A 19,423-nucleotide genomic window follows, 5' to 3' on the forward strand; every position below is an offset into this window, starting at 1 on the left:
TGCTACCGTTGTAAAATATAGGAGATGTACATAACACTAAATACATCCCTAACACAATAAGGAATATCTCTAGCACACCACCATCATAAGAAGAAACCAGCTTGTTCATATTCTAAATATATCATAAGAAAGAGTAGATTTTCATTAGAAAGATATAGTGGGATTTCCTTCTCAATGAGACCCCATCTTCTTGAGTTGATGGAAAAATTCCTATGTTTGCATTAATGAAAATATATAGAAGTTTACATGAAAAGTTGATAAGTACAACACAAAATATATTCTATGGTTACAAACTCCACTCTATACAATCTCTAATGATCTCTATCTACAAGTTCCTATATTTACTGAGTTGATGAACTCTCCTAGATTTTCTTATATGCTAAGTGTTAAACCAGATCTTATTGTTGTCATTATAAGTCTTGGAGTCTTAGAGATTTGGGTCCTGTTTGGATGTTGAGATGGTCTCAACCCATTTCATCACATTTTATCTCACTCATTTCAACATCCATACACACTATTGAAAAACAAACACTTTTCAATTTTAAATTTTCAACTGTTTCATCTAATCTTTTTCAAACTTCCAAATTAAACATAAAAAATAATTTAATTTTTTTAAATCTCAAAACAAAAATAATATTAAAAAATAATATTTTAATTTTATAATTTTTTATCTAATTTTTTCTCTCTCATTTCTCAAAATCTCATAAAACATCTTAACTCAAACAATTTCTCTATTATTTACATATTATTTTTTATTTCACTACTATTAATAGATTTCTCATCTTATCTCAATATTCAAATGAGACCTTAGAGTAGTGTAGATGCACCGGTGCCTTGGAGACTTGGAATTTATCCTTAACATGCCCCTTCAAGCTCATGGGAGGTGCAACAACCATGAGCTTGTCTCTAAGAGCAAGGAACCTACCTATAGTAAGGCCCTTGGTGAATATATCTGCATAACTATGCAATATAATTATGATACATGGCATGCCACGTCAAGCAGTCATGCACTTTGAGCGGACAAAGTAATTTTATTCTTTTTGCAATATTCACGCTTCTCTGCTCCCATCTTACTTCTTTAATCTTCTCATCTGTTTCTCTGATAAAGAGGGTTATAACCAGAAAAAAATGACAGCAAATGATTAAGGTTTATTAAATTTTATGATGAAAATATTTACAACTAATGCTAAATCTCATAGGATGCAATTAAATATCATGTAATATTTCAAACAAAATCATAGTATTTGGATCAAAGCAGTACTGAATTTGATGATAACAATAATGTCTACATTCATAAAAGTACTTCATGTTCTTTTCACGTTTTTCAGAGGGTACACGTACCAGCTGGGTTGTAGTTTGGCCACATCCACTTCTTTTCTTTATAATTTATTTGCAACAATAAAACTTTGACACTTGTTTCTTTACATATAGATTGAAGATTCATTTAATGTGCTCATGAATGGGTATATATTTTAGGAGTCCACATCCAAAACCTGTTAGATTTTGAACTCTATTTATTAGAAATAATGGTTTTACTGGAGGAGTTTTTTTTTTTTTGTTAGAACTGATACATTCATAAAAAAAAATTATACAAAAATAATCTCATAAATTGACGTGATTTCATCTGATCTATTAAATTTATTTTATAATAAAAATAATTTTACAATCCGTCATTTTTTTATATTACTTTTATATAATGACTTTATGGTTAGAATATATTTTTTTTCACCACTTGCAGATAATGGTGTGTCTCTAATCAAATCAATTAATTATGTATTTTTTTTTATTAAGTAATTAATTTCCTCATTTATAAATAATTAGTCAATGATAGTCAGACGTCATTTTGGAAAATTTTGGTGACATTTTGGTCTTCCATGAAATATCACTGCATGCTGATTTTTATGACAAATTTCTTGGTCCTTTTACACGTTTTTCTGCTAAAGTTAGCTAAAGAAAAAGATGTAGACCAGAAAAAAAGATTGTTCGGCAAGATTTTCTTACTAGGGCTTTCATCCCTGATGAGAGAGAAAATTAAAAAAAAAAAAAAAGATTTTTGGTTTGGAACAGGACCACATCAACATGCAATCTTATCTCTACCATAAATTATTAAAACCTTGCCAAGTGAGACAATTTATTGCTGAAGGTGACAATTTTTTGTTAGACTAATGCTTAAGTACAGTCCTAGAATGTATAAGTTAAAAAAAAATGAGGTTTATTATTAAAAAAATAATTTTTCATCTGAATCTTAGATTTGTCTACTTTTTTCAAAGAGAAATACTAGTATGCCTCCTCATTTTGACTGCTCATATATTTAATTTTTTTTCTAAATAGTTAAGAAAGTAATTATTAGTGTATTGATTTTTTTATTTTTTAAAAATACTTAAATATGTTTAAAAAATACTTGAAATAAAAAGTAAAAAAAAAAAAAGCAAAGTGCAAATTGCACTAGGCAGCACACAAAGTGGGCATACCCAGGCGGCAGAGTAGCAACATTCTTTTTCAAATAGAGTGCGCGACAGCGATGCTTGTACATCTTAAGACTGTAAATATCATTTCTCTTATCTTTTTTTAATGTTAAATCTTTGGATATATATATATATATTATAATGTTAAGGAAAATTATACATATACAACTCTTTTCATAACAATTTACACAATCATATTTTAATCGAGTGAATTTTTATAAAGTAACTTATTAAAATAATATTGTTTTATAGAAATACCTTCAATTTAAAATATGATTATATAAAATAACTTATAAAAAGTAAGATCGTTCATAATTACAACTAGATTCATGATAAAATATTTTATTATCAATATCTAAACCAATAATATATATATATAAATTAATATTTTCATAAAATAAAATTTCATGCTAACAAAAAAAGTCTAATAGTTTGAGATATTAAGTAGTAAAATACTAATATTAATATTACATCCCAATATAAAAAAACATAAATTTGAAAATAAAATTTATTTATGTAATAAATGTTAATTACGGATTTCACAAGTTGACCAGAAATTGATCCGTCAATTAATCTTGTCTTATCAAGTCAATCTGTTTTGATTCAAATTTGTTTATATAAAATAAACTTGCTTATTTCATGTTGGATTCATGAATCGTATCATATATTGACACCCCTATTTTTTTTATTTATCACTATTAATATATAAAATTTGTAAAAAAGAAATGGTTCTTAGAGCTATTTGGTAGTCCTTTCAGCCACTCATGCATCATTTCAATTGCCGTGCTTTTGTATCCACAAACTCTCCACTAAGGCTTCGTTTGGATCACTAACTACTCTCAACTCCTCTCAACTCATCATTACAACTTTTTTAAATTCCAACACAAAATATAATAAACAATTCAACTTTTTCAAATCCTAAAATAATAATAATATTAAAAAATAATATTCTAATAATATTTTATTATCTCAACTCAACTCACTTCAACATCCAAACTCAACCTAAAAGAGCAAATTTCAAATTATCATTCCAAATATATAGTACCCTCTACTTTATAGTTTCAATATCGACATCATGATTTCTTTTATAAACAGTTTGGTTTTCTTTTTAAGAAGAAAAGAAAGCTAAATGACACTGCCTTTATTTGTGGCACATTTTTTAGTAAAAAACAAGAAAAGGAGAATAGGCCACGTCTTGCATAGAGAAAGAGAGAGATCAAAACAAAAGTTGCCATTCCCCTATGTTCCCCAAGAGCGCGTTGCAAGCACTAGCATTCCATTCTTAGTAGGGCCCTTGTGCTTTTCAAGTTTTCAACATCAACATGTCCTCTCTAAAACATTTTTTTTTTATTAATAATGTTACGTATAGTTTTAGAAAGTGTAAATAATATATATATTTTTTAAAAGTAAAATTTATTATTAAAAAATTATTATTTTTATATAGATTTTAAATTTATCTAATTGTTTCAAATAAATCTGTGAGAGTTACACGTCTTAAAATTATAAATATTATTTTTTTTTTCTTTTTCTTTTTACCTCTCATCGAGTATGAGGTGGTCTGAGGGTGGAGTACTGTCCAATAAAAGCTCTTAGTACAATTATTACAAAGAGTGTTGCTAGGATGCCGCCTTACAGTGGCTATTGGGCATACCTTAGGTAAAATTCTCTTTTTTAATTTCTTTTATTCATATTTTTTTAAATATTTTTAAAAAATATAAAAATATATATATATTTCAATATATTAATAATCATTTCTTTAATCAATAAATAAAAAAAAATGTAAAAAAAAATTAAATTAAATGCATAAACGGTAAAAATGAAGATGCAATATAAGACTGCATAATAGCATTATTTTTTTACAAAAGGTCAATAAATTAGAAAAAATAGGAAAATGGAATAGGTTAATGTTGAGTCCCCATTTTCCTTTGTTGGTCAGGTGCCAATCCTTACAAGGACGATTGATTTAGCAGTCCAAAATGTTGTGGACCACTTTGCTTTTCCTATAGCCGATGGGGTGTACGAGACTAGAATTAGTTGCGTTTTATAGGTTGCTCTTAAATTAGCATCGAAGAAATCCAATTTCTAATTTGTCATGGTCAGGTGTGTTTGGATGTTAAATTGAATTGAGTTTAGTTGAGTTGAATTGAGATAATAAAATATTATTAGAATATTATTATTTATTATTATTATTATTTTAAAATTTGAAAAAGTTGAATTGTTTATTATATTTTATGTTAGAATTTAAAAAAATTATAATGATGAGTTGAAATGAGTTTAAGTTCTCAACAAACCCTAAGATAGACATATATGATTGATCATTCAAATCAAAACTTTGCTGATCATGTCCTCTAATAACGAAAGATACCAATGCATGAGACTCATGCGTTAATTATGAAAGAGTATGGTTGATTAGAGGTCGAAGAAGTTAATGAAGTGGAACATATGGCACTAGGAGGCTTGAAAATGGGTGACACATGAGGCTCATGTGCTATTTTGGGAGGTGCGTGAGACTTACGCACATGTCCTACTAATGAACGACTTCATTGAAAGTGTAGCATGTGGTGCTTGAAGATGTCTGAAAGGAGATAGTTTCGGATTTCTATCATATGAAAAATAAATTTAAAAGTGAAATGAAAATGACTTGCATCTTGGGAGGGGAGGGGAGAGGAGGGGAGGGACGAACCACAGCTCCTCCTCCCACTCAAATTCGCACAAAGTGGGATGGTTGGTATGGGTTTAGAGAGAGAGAGAGGAGTAACTTGGACGTCTTAGATTTGCTCTTGACATGACTCTTCAAAGCAAATGATTGAAAGAGAAGCTGAACAACCTATTGAAGATCAGTTCTAAAACTACTTTGAGGCTTTTCTATGATAATAATCATGTTGTGGTGATTGACAAAAGTAAAAATAGAATCTACTACCATGACAGTTTTCACTATTTTAACCAAAAACTTTTATGGGCATCTAGGACATGTTTGGACAGTTTTTAAAATTTTTAAAATTTCTTATAATTTTATTCACAAATATCACTAAGACATAAAACATTTTTCAATTTCAAACTTTTAACTTTTTCATTTAATCATTACAACTTTTATAAAATTTAAAACAAAAATTATAGAATTCTGTTACATACAGTCATTTTTTCGTATTTTTTGCACAGTCAATTGATGTGATTGGCCAAAACAGTTATTTTATATTAAAAAAAAAAGTTACGCAACCAATGACATTAGTAGTGTGAGCAAAGAGTACGTAAAAGTGACTACACATATTATTTTTGTTCTCAAAATATGGGACGTAAACAGTACATAATGCTCTTTTTACCAGATGCAAGATTTTGATTATAAAGACCATTAGAATGCATGTGGTAGGATAATTAGGATGGGATTTTTTTCAAAGGCTTTTGCATTGGGGGCGACTCAAAATTATAGCATAGAAGAGCGTGGTTAAGAGCACATTTGACAATTGTAGTTTGGAAGATTCTCTGGGCCTCCTCTCTCTGATATACATACTCCATGATTGCAGATTTCTCTCACCTGCAGGCGAAAGAGATGGCAGTCACGAGATTTTTATTTTTATTTGTTTAAATATTTTTTCTTTTAAAGTCTTGTGAGCATCGATATGAATGAACTTGACAAACAACCCATCCCTTCAATTCCCAAGTGGTCCTCCTAAATTGATAGTTTGATACCCACCTCACTCCTCATCCTACACACACCTTCTGTTCGACTTCCTCTTATCCAACGAACCTTCGCTTCCTTTTCTTGCCAAATATTACAAATAATGAATTGAACCCATATAACTTTTCAACAGCTTTTCAGTCTCTGAGTTGGAAAAATTGCCGAGCTAAACCATGACAAGTGTAGTAGTTTGGAGCAAAGGAGAAGAGAAAGCTTTTGAAAATGCTATTGCAATGCATTGGGTGGATGAGGACTCCAAAGAGCATTGGGAGACGATTGCTTCAATGGTTCCCAGTAAGAGTATGGAAGAATTGAAGCAACACTACCAAGTGTTAGTGGAAGATGTGCGTGCAATAGAGGCAGGACATATACCACTTCCCAACTACTTAGGAGAGGAAGCATCATCTTCTAACAAAGACTGTCATGGCTCTTCTGGGGCTACGGCTTCGGATAAGAGGTCAAATTGTGGTTATGGAAGTGGGTTTTCAGGATTAGGACATGACTCAACCGGGCATGGAGGGAAGGGAGGGTCGAGGTCGGAACAAGAACGGCGAAAAGGAATTCCATGGACAGAAGAAGAGCATAGGTATTGTTCAAATGACTTTGAATTCGTGTTGAGCTCTGCTACTGACTTGTATTTCAGTGTTAAGCTGCCTCTCCAGTTGGTGATTTTGGAACATGGTGTATTAGCATGAATTATATTAGGCTTAAATCTGTCATAATAGATCCTAGACATATATCTGACTAGAGGAAGTGATTAAAGATGTATAATTTGGCAAATCATATGTGAAATCTGGATAAAGAAGGTGCTTATGAATGGAAAACTTTGATACTGACTTAATTTTGATTCTACAGGCTGTTTTTACTTGGATTAGACAAGTTTGGCAAGGGGGATTGGAGAAGTATTTCAAGAAACTTTGTCATTTCCAGGACTCCCACACAAGTGGCTAGTCATGCTCAAAAGTACTTCATTCGCTTGAACTCCATGAATAGAGATAGAAGGAGATCTAGTATCCATGACATTACAAGTGTGAACAATGGAGATGTCACTTCTCATCAAGCACCAATTACAGGCCAACAGATACACATGAACCTGTCAAGTGTAGCCGCTATAGGACCGCCAGCAAAGCATAGAGCTCCACCGCATATGCCTGGTTTAGGCATGTATGGAATGCCGGTAGGGCATCCGGTTGCTGCTCCACCAGGGCATATGGCATCGGCAGTTGGAACTCCTGTCATGCTTACGCCCGGACCCCATCCCCACCCATATGTTGTCCCAGTTGCTTACCCTATGGCACCTCCCCCAATGCACCAATAACATTCCTATCTTCCGTAACCAAAGTTTTCCAAGTTAGCATTCAGAGGAAGTGGTTTGTGCAATGAAAAATCACGTTGCATCAGAAACTCAGTTATGCACAAATCACAGCTCTGTTGTATCTAATTTGGATCATTCCTACTTATTGGTTGCTTTAAAAGATAGCATGTTCTTGCATTGAATGAATAACGTCCATTTTCAACTGAAAGGATACACTTTTTTTTTTTGTGTGTGTTTTATATGTATATATTTATATATATTTTCAACAGCTCAATACATGCCAACAGGCAACAACCTTTAATGTATATAATTCACAAGTATAGCACCTTCATGTATGAAGGAAAACAAATATTGGAATGCAAAGACATTTTTATGTCCAAAACAGACAACTGCAGCCTCATTTCTTTATCATCCTTCAACAAGAACAATACTATAGGCAATTAAGTTGCACTTGCATTTAATTCATGGGCAACAGGGATTTTGTCCAGTGGACCGCTACTCTCAAAAAGCATAACCGGTCTTACTGAATTTGATGCTTGCATGTTTCTTTCCTTTATTCTGAACAACTTAACTTTTTTCCACAGAGAGAGAGAGAGAGAGATGTACGGATATTTAAAATAAGAGAGAATGACGTGGCTCAACCAACATTTGTTCCTATTTTGAAAAGTATACACGTCATAGAGTGCATTATTAACAAATCGGGGAAGAGTAAGAGGGAAATCTGTACCGAGATTAATGCCACAAGTATACGTACAATACCCTTAAAACAACATGGGCATGCAGTAAAGACATCATCCTGAAACTGGCTGGCATACAACGGTGCACGAGATTACAAGAAAAGGGTGCATGTATATTTGATCTACAAAATCAATCAGCACCCCTTTGATTTTACATGAAGATGCCCCTTTAGTAGATGATACAATAAATGTTTCTGTCCCCATTTCTACCATAATGATTCCACAGCCCCTCATCTCTTTTTGTTCTGTTTCTCTGCCCTCCAACAACTACTCAGGCTCCACAAGGCGCTAAGATGGGGGGGGGGGGGGCGCGGGGCAAGGAGAGGTTTGCCTCCCATCAAGTTTGGACCATGACACTTGGAATGCATTAAGGGAAAGGGACACAGAGATCCTCACTTCTGTTTTTCCAACAATACATCCCCCAATGTGACAGCAAACTTGAATACTTGAACCCAGAGCAGGCCAGAAAGTTCATCTGAATTTTAAGCACTTCCAGAACGGATTGCACACCAGCTTTGGAAGGTAAAATTGTATCCAAATTGCATCGAGGACTTTCACCCAGCAATGCCTTTTTCAAAAGAATGCCAAGTCAGAAATTACATCATATTAAATAAAAGAATTATTATAACAATGATACTGACCCTTCAGTAATATAAAAAACTACCTCAAATGCTGCAACTATATTACTTCTAAACACCTCATACTAATATCAGAACAAGTTTTACTTGATGATAAATATTAAACAGATTCAACCAAAAGCAGATTGGTGGGCATCAAGGAAGTAAAATGTTTGTACTGCTCAAGTGAAGATCTTCCCACTCCTAACAAATTTGTACAATTAAGCTTCATACTGTATAACTTTATTCTAAGTCTCCATTTGGTCCCCGACCATCGAATTTCACAATGTCATCCCAAACTTTGAAGATTGTTGCAATGTTAACCTTTATGTGGTCTCTGTCACCATGATTATGTTCAAATGCACGAGACCACATGCTCCCACTAAAACAGACATGGCCCTCACATGTTTCCGGCCAAGCTAGTAGCCATTTCCAATCTGAAACCCCTACAAGTCATGCATGTTACCGTATACACTTTTAGGAATTTATACAATTTAGGACTCTAATAATATGAGCTGTATAGATTATCTTACCATGTATAGATGCTGAATATTAGGAATCAGTCAGACTCCGTGTATAGGATATACTTCCGTGTATAGATGGAATTGATATAGAAGGAAAGTGGGTGACTCACGAGGGGTCTCTTTTTCTGAAAAACACTCTTCTGATTCTCTGATTTTCTCAAGTTTGACATGGTATCAAGAGCAGGTTCGTAGTTCTTGGAAATTTTTTTTCTTTCGGTGGTGTTTCTTGGGGGTTTTCAGCACTGCCTGTGCTGCTTTCTGGTTCTGTGCTTGATTTCGGCACCTTCTGTTATGTCTCTCGGATTCTTGTTTTGGTGCACTCGTTGGGTGCTGTTCTGGTTTCAGTGCGCATTCCTGGTTTCTGTTTTCAGACTCGTTGGATTTTGGCACACGTTTCTGGTTTTTGTTCTGGTTTCGGTGCCCTTTGTTCCTGGTTTGGCTTCAATTTCAGTCCTCTCTGTGTGGTTTTCTGTTGTGGCTGCTGGGATTTTTCTGGTCTGGTTTTTCTTGGTGTGGTAATTTTGTTTTACACCTGTTTTGATTTTCTGGTCTGGTTTCTTTTCTCGGCCCATATATTTTTTTCGTGCTTGTCGCAGCAATCTTCTAGTGGGTTAATTTATTTGATTTCATCATGTCATCAGATAAATTAGACTCATTCCATATTCGTTTTACTGGCAAAAATTATTCTGCTTGGAAATTTCAGTTTCAATTATTTGTCAAAGGGAAAGAATTGTGGGGTAATATTGATGGGAGTGTTCCCACACCTAAAGATGTAGAAGCTTTGTCTAAATGGGAAATTAAGGATGCTCGGGTTATGAACTGGATCCTTAGCTCGGTTGAGCTTCACCTTGTTCTCAATCTAAGGCCTTATAAAACTACCGCTGATATGTGAAATTATCTAAACAAGGTTTACAATCAAGACAGCACGGCTTGGCATTTTCAATTGGAGTATGAGATGGCTAATTTCACACAAGGAAGTCTCTCTATTGAAGAATATTTTTCTGGTTTTCAAAATCTTTGGACTGATTATTCAAATATTGTTTATGCTAATGTTCCCGCTACAGCTCTCCCTGTTGTTCAAGCAGTGTATGAAACAAGCAAGAGAGATCAATTCTTGATGAAGCTCCATTCCGATTTTGAAATTGCACGTTCTAATCTGATGAATCATCATCCTGTACCATCTCTGAATGCTTGTTTGAGTGAACTTCTTCGTGAGGAGCAACGTATAGTAACTCAGGCTACCATGGAACATCAGGCTAATGTTAGTGCACCTATTTCTATGGCTTATGCAGCACAGGGGAGGAATAAGGGTAGAGACATGCGTGTTGTCCAGTGCTTTAGTTGTAAAGCTTTTGGTCACTTTGCTCGGGATTGCCCTAAGAAGTTCTGTAACTACTGCAAGAAACAGGGTCATATCATTTTTGCTTGTCACATTCAACCTGAAAGGAAGCAGGGTACTGCTTATCATGTCTCCGTTGGTGCCTCTAGTTCTGCTACATTGCCTGCTGCCTCGCCGGTTGTTCCTTTTCCTGTTCCTGCTCCTACAGCCTTAGCAAATCCGAACACACTCACTCTTGAATTGGTACAACAAATGAATGATCATTTATGCTTTTTCTTCTTTTGGGCTCTCAGGTAATCATAAAGTTTCTTCTAAACCATGGTATTTTGACTCCGGAGCCTCTAACCATATGACCAATACTATTGTTCATCTTTCCGATGTCAAAAATTATGATGGAAATCTGAAAATTCACACCGTTGATGGCAGTTCTCTGCCTATCAGTGCTATTGGTGATCTTTCATCTTTCTTAACTGATGTTTTTGTGTCCTCTGACCTATCCACAAATCTTATTTCTGTTGGTTAATTGGTTGATAATAATTGTAATGTCCATTTCTCTCGTTCTGGTTGTGTTGTGCAGGATTAAGTGCCAGGGAAGATGATCGCGAAGGGGCCTAAAGTGGGACGACTCTTTCCCCTTCACGTTTCTCCTTCCACCATTATGCCTAATTTTCCTTTACTTTCCTTTGCATGTAATGTTGTTGGTTCTGGAAATAAGATATGGCATAGACGTCTAGGCCACCCAAACTCTAATGTACTTCGTACTTTGTTTAATTCTGGTTTATTGGGAAATAAAACATGTTCTTCTCTTGATCTTTCTTTTGATTGTACATCATGCAAACTTGACAAAAGTAAAGTTCTATCTTTTCCTCATCATGCATCTCGTGCCTCACAATGTTTCGATATTATTTATAGTGATGTTTGGAGAATTGCACCTGTTGTTTCTAATGCTCATTATAGGTACTTTGCTACTTTCATTGACAACTATAGTCGCTTTATTTGGGTTTACTTCCTATGGGCTAAGGCCGAAGTTTTTTCAGTCTTTAAGCGCTTTCTTGCACTTCTTGAGACTCAATTCTCTGGCAGCATCAAGGTCTTGCGCTCTGATTCTAGTGGGGAATACATGTCGAATGAGTTTCAGGACTTTCTTCAAAGCAAAGGGATCATCTCTCAGTGTTCTTGTCTTTTGACACCGTAGCAAAATGGTATTGTTGAGAGGAAAAATCGTCACCTTCTTGATATGGTAAGAACTCTTTTACTTGAATCATCTGTTCCTCCTCGTTTTTGGTGTGAGGCGCTTTCTACTTCAGTTCATTTGATCAATCGCTTACATTTTCCTACGTTAAATAATGTTTCTCCCTTCTTTAAGTTGTTTGATCATTTTCCTTCATGTTCTGATCTTCGGGCATTGAGTTGTGTTTGTTTTGTGCATCTCCCTGCTAATGAACGACATAAACTTATTGCTCAATCTGTTAAGTGCATTTCTTGGTTATGCTATACCTCAAAAGGGTTATGTTTGTTATGATTCTCATGCTCGTCGTATACAGGTTTCTAGGAATGTGGTTTTCTTTGAAAATTAATATTTCTTTCCATCTCATGTTGAGCTACCATCTGCATCTTTATCTTCTGCCTAGCTTTTATGATTCCCCGACAATTGTGGAAAGGCTCAAACCTGGTTTTGTGTATGGAAGACGTAGTCAACATGAGTCTGGTTCCACTTCCTTTGTGCCCCCTCACGATCTTGATCTAGCTCCTGCTCCTGCTCCTGCTCCTGCTCCTGCTTCCACCACTCTTCGTCGGTCTACTAGTACTTCTCGACCCCCTAATTGGTATGGATTCTTCTCTCCTGTCTCTCTTGTCGCTACTTTATCCATTATTTTCATTCCCTCTTGCTACAAACAGGCCATGGAGCAAAATGCAATGCAAGCAGAACTGCAAGCACTTGAGGAGAATCACACTTGGGATATTGTTCCTTGTTCTCCTACAATCAAACCTATTGGGAGTAAATGGATTTCTCTGTAAAACTTCGTTCTGATGGCTCTTTAGAACGGTACAAAGCTCGCCTCATAGTTCTAGATAACAAGCAGGAATATGGGGTTGATTATGAGGTGACATTTGCTCCTGTTGCCAAAATGACCACAGTTCGAACCATCTTACCTATTACTGCTTCACAGTCGTGGCAACTGCATCAGATGGATGTGAAGAATGCATTTCTTCATGGTGATCTCTAGAAAGAGATTTACATGTAGCTTCCCTCTGGTATTACTACTTTTCCTCATGATGTCTGTAAGCTAAGGTGTTCTCTGTATGGGCTCAAGCAGGCGCCCCGGGCTTGGTTTGAGAAGTTTCGCAGTACACTTCTTTCCTTCAGTTTTACACAAAGTCAGTATAATTCTTCTCTCTTCTTCCACACATCTGCATCGGGTATAGTCCTTCTCTTGGTTTATGTGGATGATATTATCATTATTGGCACTAACTGTGGTTTGATTACTAAGCTTCAGCAGCTATTACATGCAACTTTCCATATGAAAGATCTTGGTCAGCTCACATACTTCTTAGGATTGGAAGTTCATCATCGGGCCAATTTTATTTTCATGAACCAGCACAAGTATATTCAAGATCTTATTACTTTGGCTAGTTTGGAGGACACTTCTTCTGTTGATACTCCTATGGAGGTAAATGTCAAATACAGGAAAGATGAATGGGACCTTCTGGAGGATCCTACTCTCTATCAGCGCTTGGTTGAGAGTCTTATCTACTTGACCACTACTCGACATGATATCTCCTATTATGTTCATCAGGTCAGTCAGTTTATGTCTTCTCCTCGGCATCTCCATATTGCTGTAGTATGATGCATCATCCGTTATCTTCAAGGTTCACCTACTCGTGGGTTGTTCTTTCCTACCGGCTCCTCTCTTCAACTTGTTGCCTATAGTGATGCTGATTGGGCTGGGTGTCCGGATACACGTCGATCTACTACGGGTTGGTGTATGTTTTTAGGTGATGCCTTAATTTCTTGGAGATGTAAGAAACAAGATCGTGTTTCTCAATCCTCTACTGAGGCTGAGTATCGTGCCATGTCTACTGCTTGTTCTGAAATTTTATGGCTACACGGTCTTCTTGAGGAACTTGGGTTTCCTCAGACTACTTCTAACCCCCCCCTTCATGCTGATAACACTAGTGCTATTCAGATTGCCACCAATCCTGTTTTTTCATGAACGCACCAAGCACATTGAGGTTGATTGTCATTCTATCCAAGACACCTTGGAACGTCGGGTGATATATCTTCCTCACATCTCTTCTGATCTCCAAGTGGTTGATGTCTTCACTAAAACTATGACTCGACAGCGGTATCAATTTCTTGTTGGCAAATTGTTGCTGGTTGACTTACCAACATCAATTTGAGGAGGGATGTTACCGTATACACTTTTAGGAATTTATACAATTTAGGACTATTAATATGAGCTGTATAGATTATCTTACCATGTATAGATGTTGAATATTAGGAATCAATTAGACTCCGTGTCTAGGATATACTTCCGTGTAGAGATGGAATTGATATAAAAGGAAAGTGGGTGACTCACGAGGGGTCTCTTTTTCTGAAAAACACTCTTCTGATTCTCTGATTTTCTCAAGTTTGACAATGCACATGTCCATTGTGCTTTATAGGCAGGAATTGCAAGTAGGGTTGGTCTGAAACATGTGAAGCTCATGTGCCTATGTTTGATTCGCTCAGATGTTGATATTTTGTCTCCTGTAGTAATACAAGGTTAGCATTTGCAACAATCTGCAAAGTAACAGCTTACATTACTGTAATAAGAAGATTGACAAATAAAAACTAACAAAAGTTGGATGGTGTAAAATGTAGTTAGGCCAGAGAAATAGGTGATACATACAAAATGTTGGGGAAAAAATTGTATTCACCTTAATCACTGCAGTAGCAGAAGACAATATTGAACGAAGATTATAGCTGCAAACAAATACATTAAAAGTTAACTCAGATGAAATGAAAGGGATGCTAATTATAAAACCAAGAACAATAGTAGCAACAACACCGCCCTCAAGAATAACAAGCATCTTTCTAACATAAAGGGCATTCAACATGTGCGTCCTCTGTAAATAGCCTGCAGGAGTAACCTATATAGACAAGAGAGCTGCTACATAGCATCCACTGTAGTGGGTGCACACAATGCACTCACTACGTGGATGCTTATGGTCCATGTATTTTTTTTTTTTTTTTTCACCAGACGGATTCTCTCGTCTCTCTCATCCCTCCCATCGTCTCTCTCATCGTTTCTCTCTCTCATCTCGATGCTCTCTCTCTCTCATCCTCTCTCTCTCCTTGACTCTCTCTCATCAGAACGGCTCTCTCGCTCATCTCGGGCTCTCTCTCTCCTCGACTCTCTCTCATCAGAACGACTCTCTCTCATCGTTTCTCTCTCTCATCTCGACGCTCTCTCTCTCATCTCGAGCTCTCTCTCTCATTGTCACTCTCTCTCTCTCTCATCTCGGGCTCTCTCTCTCGACTCTCTCTCTCATCTCGAGCTCTCTCTCTCATCTCGGTCTCTCTCATCGTCACTCTCTCTCTCTCATCTCTGCTCTCGCTCTCTCTCTCGTTCTCTCTCTCATCTCTGCTCTCTCTCTCCTCTCTGCTCTCTCTCTCTCTCGTTTTCCCTCTCAAACATGTGGTATATATTTTGACACCTAATGTGTGCAAAATTGGCTTCAATAAACAGTGGCTTCTGTATATAATATTTCTATAGACAAAGTTAATTTGCGATGTAAGATCACAAGAAAGCAGAATCCTTTGAATTTGCTTCTAGGAAGTAAATCATGGGTGCAAGATCCCACCCCTCATAACCGTGTATCAACTAATCTAGAAGAATCCCTAAAACAAAATTGAGCCCAAGATGTCTACGTCTAGTACTCATCCCAAGCCTACTCTTTGACCAGTAGATTGCACCGTAGTTAGCAGCATAAACGTTATGTCAGAGAGAAATTCTCCTCGAAGCTTCACATTACATGGAAAAATGACAGACAAGCATAACCAAACTTCTCGGTTCTAAGAACGAAAGCTTCTAATGCCTGTTCTATAAAACCATTTAATGAAACCTCATCTCCAAGAACAAGGGATACACAATTGCCGAAGGGCTAAAGCATTCAACAATTTTGGCAGCAAACTACTGCAAAAAATATATTGAAAAAAGATAATGGAATGTAAAGGATAGGTTGAGGAATACGGTAATAGATTCTTCGGTAATTATAAATACACTAGTTGTAAACCTCTGTAATGCATATGAACAATTAAATTTATTAAATGAAACATTCTTTATTTGACCAAGTTAGCATGTCTTAACCCATTATATAATGAATAGAACCTTTAAAAAAAATTTAAATGTCACCATTTAGATCTTCAAAATTTTCATTGAACTCGATCAAACCTCACAAGTCATGAACTTTGCTCGAGTAAAAACTGACCAACAAAAAACTGAAAAGAGGGATAATATAGATGAAACTGGAGACAAGCATGATTGGACCATTGGTATTAACATAACTACTGTTACTATTCAGAAGAAGGATCATTTCAGAAGTAAAGCACATAAATTTACGTGAATACAACTAAAATGTATGTAAAGGCAACTGTGGCTCGATAGTTCAACTAGTTTCGTTACTGAATCAATGAAGCAGTCAAGTTAAACAAATAGCATGCTAAGTAATCCATAGTGGCTCTTTCCCTGCATGAAAATTCTTACTTCATCATAAATATTGTCAATTAAGACAGCCATGCCGCAAATAGGCATAAGTTTGGTCGTAAAACATGCCCACAACAGGCAAGGGACAAAGAGAAAGAAACACCACACAAACACTGTATCCAGAAGTAAATAAATTCAAATGTTGGCACAACTAGCAAATAAATTCAATTTGTACGAATTTTTTTTTTTAATTTCTGCACAATGTTGGCAAGAAGATTGATAAGAAATAAAGTGTTCAGCAGTATTGTATAAAAATGATGATCACAAAAGACAGTTCATCCTAAAATGTGTACAACTTCAAGCAGATAAGGATGAACTCTCCTTCAAAAACCCTGAAATGAAATTCCATCTTGATGATTCTGGACAATAGGACAAGTTGATCATGAAAAGGGCACAATCCAACCCTCTCAAATAATTGAAATTCCTAAAATAAATTCATCTTTTTTCACTTCTGAGGGACCCTCTATTTGCTCATGCACTTGAATTGCCAAGAAAATACACAGCACAACTCGACTTCCTCTTCTCAAGAGATAAGCTACTAAACCAGAAGAATTTACATCCTCTTGAATTGCCAAGAGAATATACAGCACAACTCAACTTCCGTTCTCAAGAGATAATCTTCTAATCTACAAGAATTTAATGTTTCAACAATTGTATCAAACTCCCCAGGGACAAAATCTCAAAGAGAAGCATATTAAGAAAGTATACAGCAAAAATCTCCATCAAACCAAAGATCCTAAAAACTTTTCGACCAAAAGCATGCAAACTATCACTAGGATATAATATCTCCTGATAATCTCCCCCTCTTCATACACTTCTTCTAAAGCATTGCTTTCTCATGAAAAACTTATACAAATGAAGTTTTTGAGGTATTCACTTCGAATTAGAGGACTAGTATGTAAATGGAATCTAGATCATTTTGGACAAATGGAAACCCTGATAGGAAAAATACCAAAATTGTGCAAATTAGGCACAAGCCAAGTATATGCGATGTATGCAAAGACCAACAAACATTTCTATTCAAAGAAGAAATCGGTGCCCTAGCACACCCGGAAAAAGCACCGCCAGTATTCTAAGGGCATACTCCTTAGTACTGCCATTCTAATGAAAGGGCTAATAACCATGAAGGTATATAAAAAGCAAATGCGTACATAAATTCAAACTACAGGTACACAAATTTAAACCCAGTGATCAACCACCAACTTAATTTTCTTGTCATTCTAGAAACACACTACATATAACGAATAGGCTGGTTAGGCAGCAGGCTGACAGAAAGCTTTATGTTTACAATACAACCTTCTTTTTCCTATTTTCCTTCGTTTTTGGACAAGTGAGACTGTGAGGAACTAACCCCGCTTCTATTTGATTATTTTCTGATACAATAACAGTAAAGCATATTCTAGAAACACACTGAAGTATTCAAAAAGCTAAATTAGGCCATCTAAAACCACTACGTTTGAATTCAGCCCTTAATCCAGAAGAAACTAAGCAAAAAGAGAATCGTTCACCTTTTGGTTTACGCTCTGTTGGAATTGCATCAATGCAGCAACATATTTTGATATAGCAAGCCCTCTTGTGCCCCTCCTTACAAAAGAAATAAAAATTCAAGAGACAAAACAACACACACAAAGCTGCTCCTTTTGGTCCTCTAGAAGAAAAGCCCCAAAAGGAAAACCTCCACTTAAAATGGAACCCAATATAATACTAAGCTAGTTCACTAGTTTTGGTGAGCAAACAAGTTAACAACATAAACATATAAGTCAAAATTTCATTTATTTCGCTTTTCCCGCAAATTCTCAGCAACCTTACACTACCAGGAAAACAAAATTAACAACAAAAATTTCGTTAAGCCTCCAAATTTACGGGGATTCCTCGAGCTCATTCATCTTCTCTCTCTTCTTCAATTCGGCTTCATACTTTTTCAGTCTCTCATTCATTTTCTCCTGCGTTAACAATTAATGAAAATAATTACAAACGCCTTTCATAAAAATGGTAAATTAAGAAATCAAATTTTCTTTTCTATTTTTTCTCTGCAACGAAACGGACGGTTCAGAGAGTAAAGTTGGGAGCGGGGGAAGGAAAGCAAGCTGACCTTGTAGCTAACTTCGACGCGGTGCATGACGTAGAAGCCGAGAACACCACCAAGAATAGTGCCGGTGATGATCCGAACGTAGCCCCATTTCCGAGAAGCAGCCGCCACCATCGTTTTTCCCGCACTTTCTCTCGCTTCCTTTCCTCGATTTTCTTTGGGAAAGATACGGCTTGGGTGCTCTAAGCGGCGTCAGTCTGAGACTCAGAAGCCTGCCCACTGATTGTTTGAAGTTTGAACTTCGAACCGCCCCCACACCATTTTTTTTCTTTTTTTTCTTTTTTATTTCTATAAATTTATTTTTTTATATTCAAGTATTTAACAAATTAATATTCTTCAGATTTAACATTTTATCAAATTTTAAAACAATGATTAGAATTTCATATTTAATAATATGATATATACACCATTTTAAGGTACAAAATAATGTGATAAATAGAATTTGAAAGAAAAATAATACATACACAACTAGTTTATAATTTTTTATATAAATTTATAAATTTCTTAAAAAATATATTATTTTTTAGATTCAAAGCCATCAAAGTCAAACAGGTTTCAATTAAATTTAAAAAATAATTAAATTTTATTAAAGACTTGCATAAAAATTGTAAAATATTGTCTACCAGAAAAAAGTGTAGAGAGGAAAGTGTAAAGAAAAATTATTCTCATCAGCCATTATCTACTACCCCACTGAAAAAACATTCTCACACTATGAAAAAAAAAAAAAAAGCCTATAGATGTGGAGTGTATAAGTGAGTAGTGACTAATGCATAGTCAATTTTGAAAGAATTTATTGTAAACCTCTTTCAAATATGAATATATCTGATTCAGAGGGGAAGAACTTGCAGCAGTATCTCAATTTCAATTCAAACATGGATTTGATTCACACTTTATGTTCTGAGAAATATTTA

The 19,423-nt window shown here is 35.4% G+C and overlaps 2 protein-coding genes across 3 annotated transcripts; one reads left to right on the plus strand and one right to left on the minus strand.

The window, feature by feature from the left end:
• The first annotated feature begins 6,087 nt into the window (after positions 1-6,087).
• Positions 6,088-7,683, plus strand: LOC108994593 (transcription factor MYBS1-like). The gene is made up of 2 exons (XM_018969866.2): positions 6,088-6,727; positions 6,997-7,683. Exons 1-2 carry the CDS (start codon positions 6,315-6,317, stop codon positions 7,457-7,459), a joined length of 876 nt encoding a protein of 291 aa, XP_018825411.2. The 5' UTR covers positions 6,088-6,314; the 3' UTR covers positions 7,460-7,683.
• A 551-nt stretch (positions 7,684-8,234) lies between these two features.
• Positions 8,235-18,752, minus strand: LOC108994590. 2 transcript variants are annotated; one of them, XM_035686066.1, is made up of 5 exons: positions 18,516-18,752; positions 17,932-18,366; positions 14,595-14,640; positions 14,255-14,424; positions 8,235-8,761 (listed from the first exon to the last, which is right to left on the minus strand). In XM_035686066.1, exons 1-2 carry the CDS (start codon positions 18,624-18,626, stop codon positions 18,283-18,285), a joined length of 195 nt encoding a protein of 64 aa, XP_035541959.1. In that variant the 5' UTR covers positions 18,627-18,752; the 3' UTR covers positions 8,235-8,761; positions 14,255-14,424; positions 14,595-14,640; positions 17,932-18,282. The 2 variants fall into 2 exon arrangements, with proteins under 2 accessions (XP_035541959.1, XP_018825405.1); XM_018969860.2 differs by lacking the exon at positions 14,255-14,424.
• Positions 18,753-19,423: the final 671 nt, after the last annotated feature.

The sequence above is a fragment of the Juglans regia genome, chromosome 15, assembly GCF_001411555.2.
Source record: "Juglans regia cultivar Chandler chromosome 15, Walnut 2.0, whole genome shotgun sequence".
Lineage (NCBI taxonomy): Eukaryota > Viridiplantae > Streptophyta > Magnoliopsida > Fagales > Juglandaceae > Juglans > Juglans regia.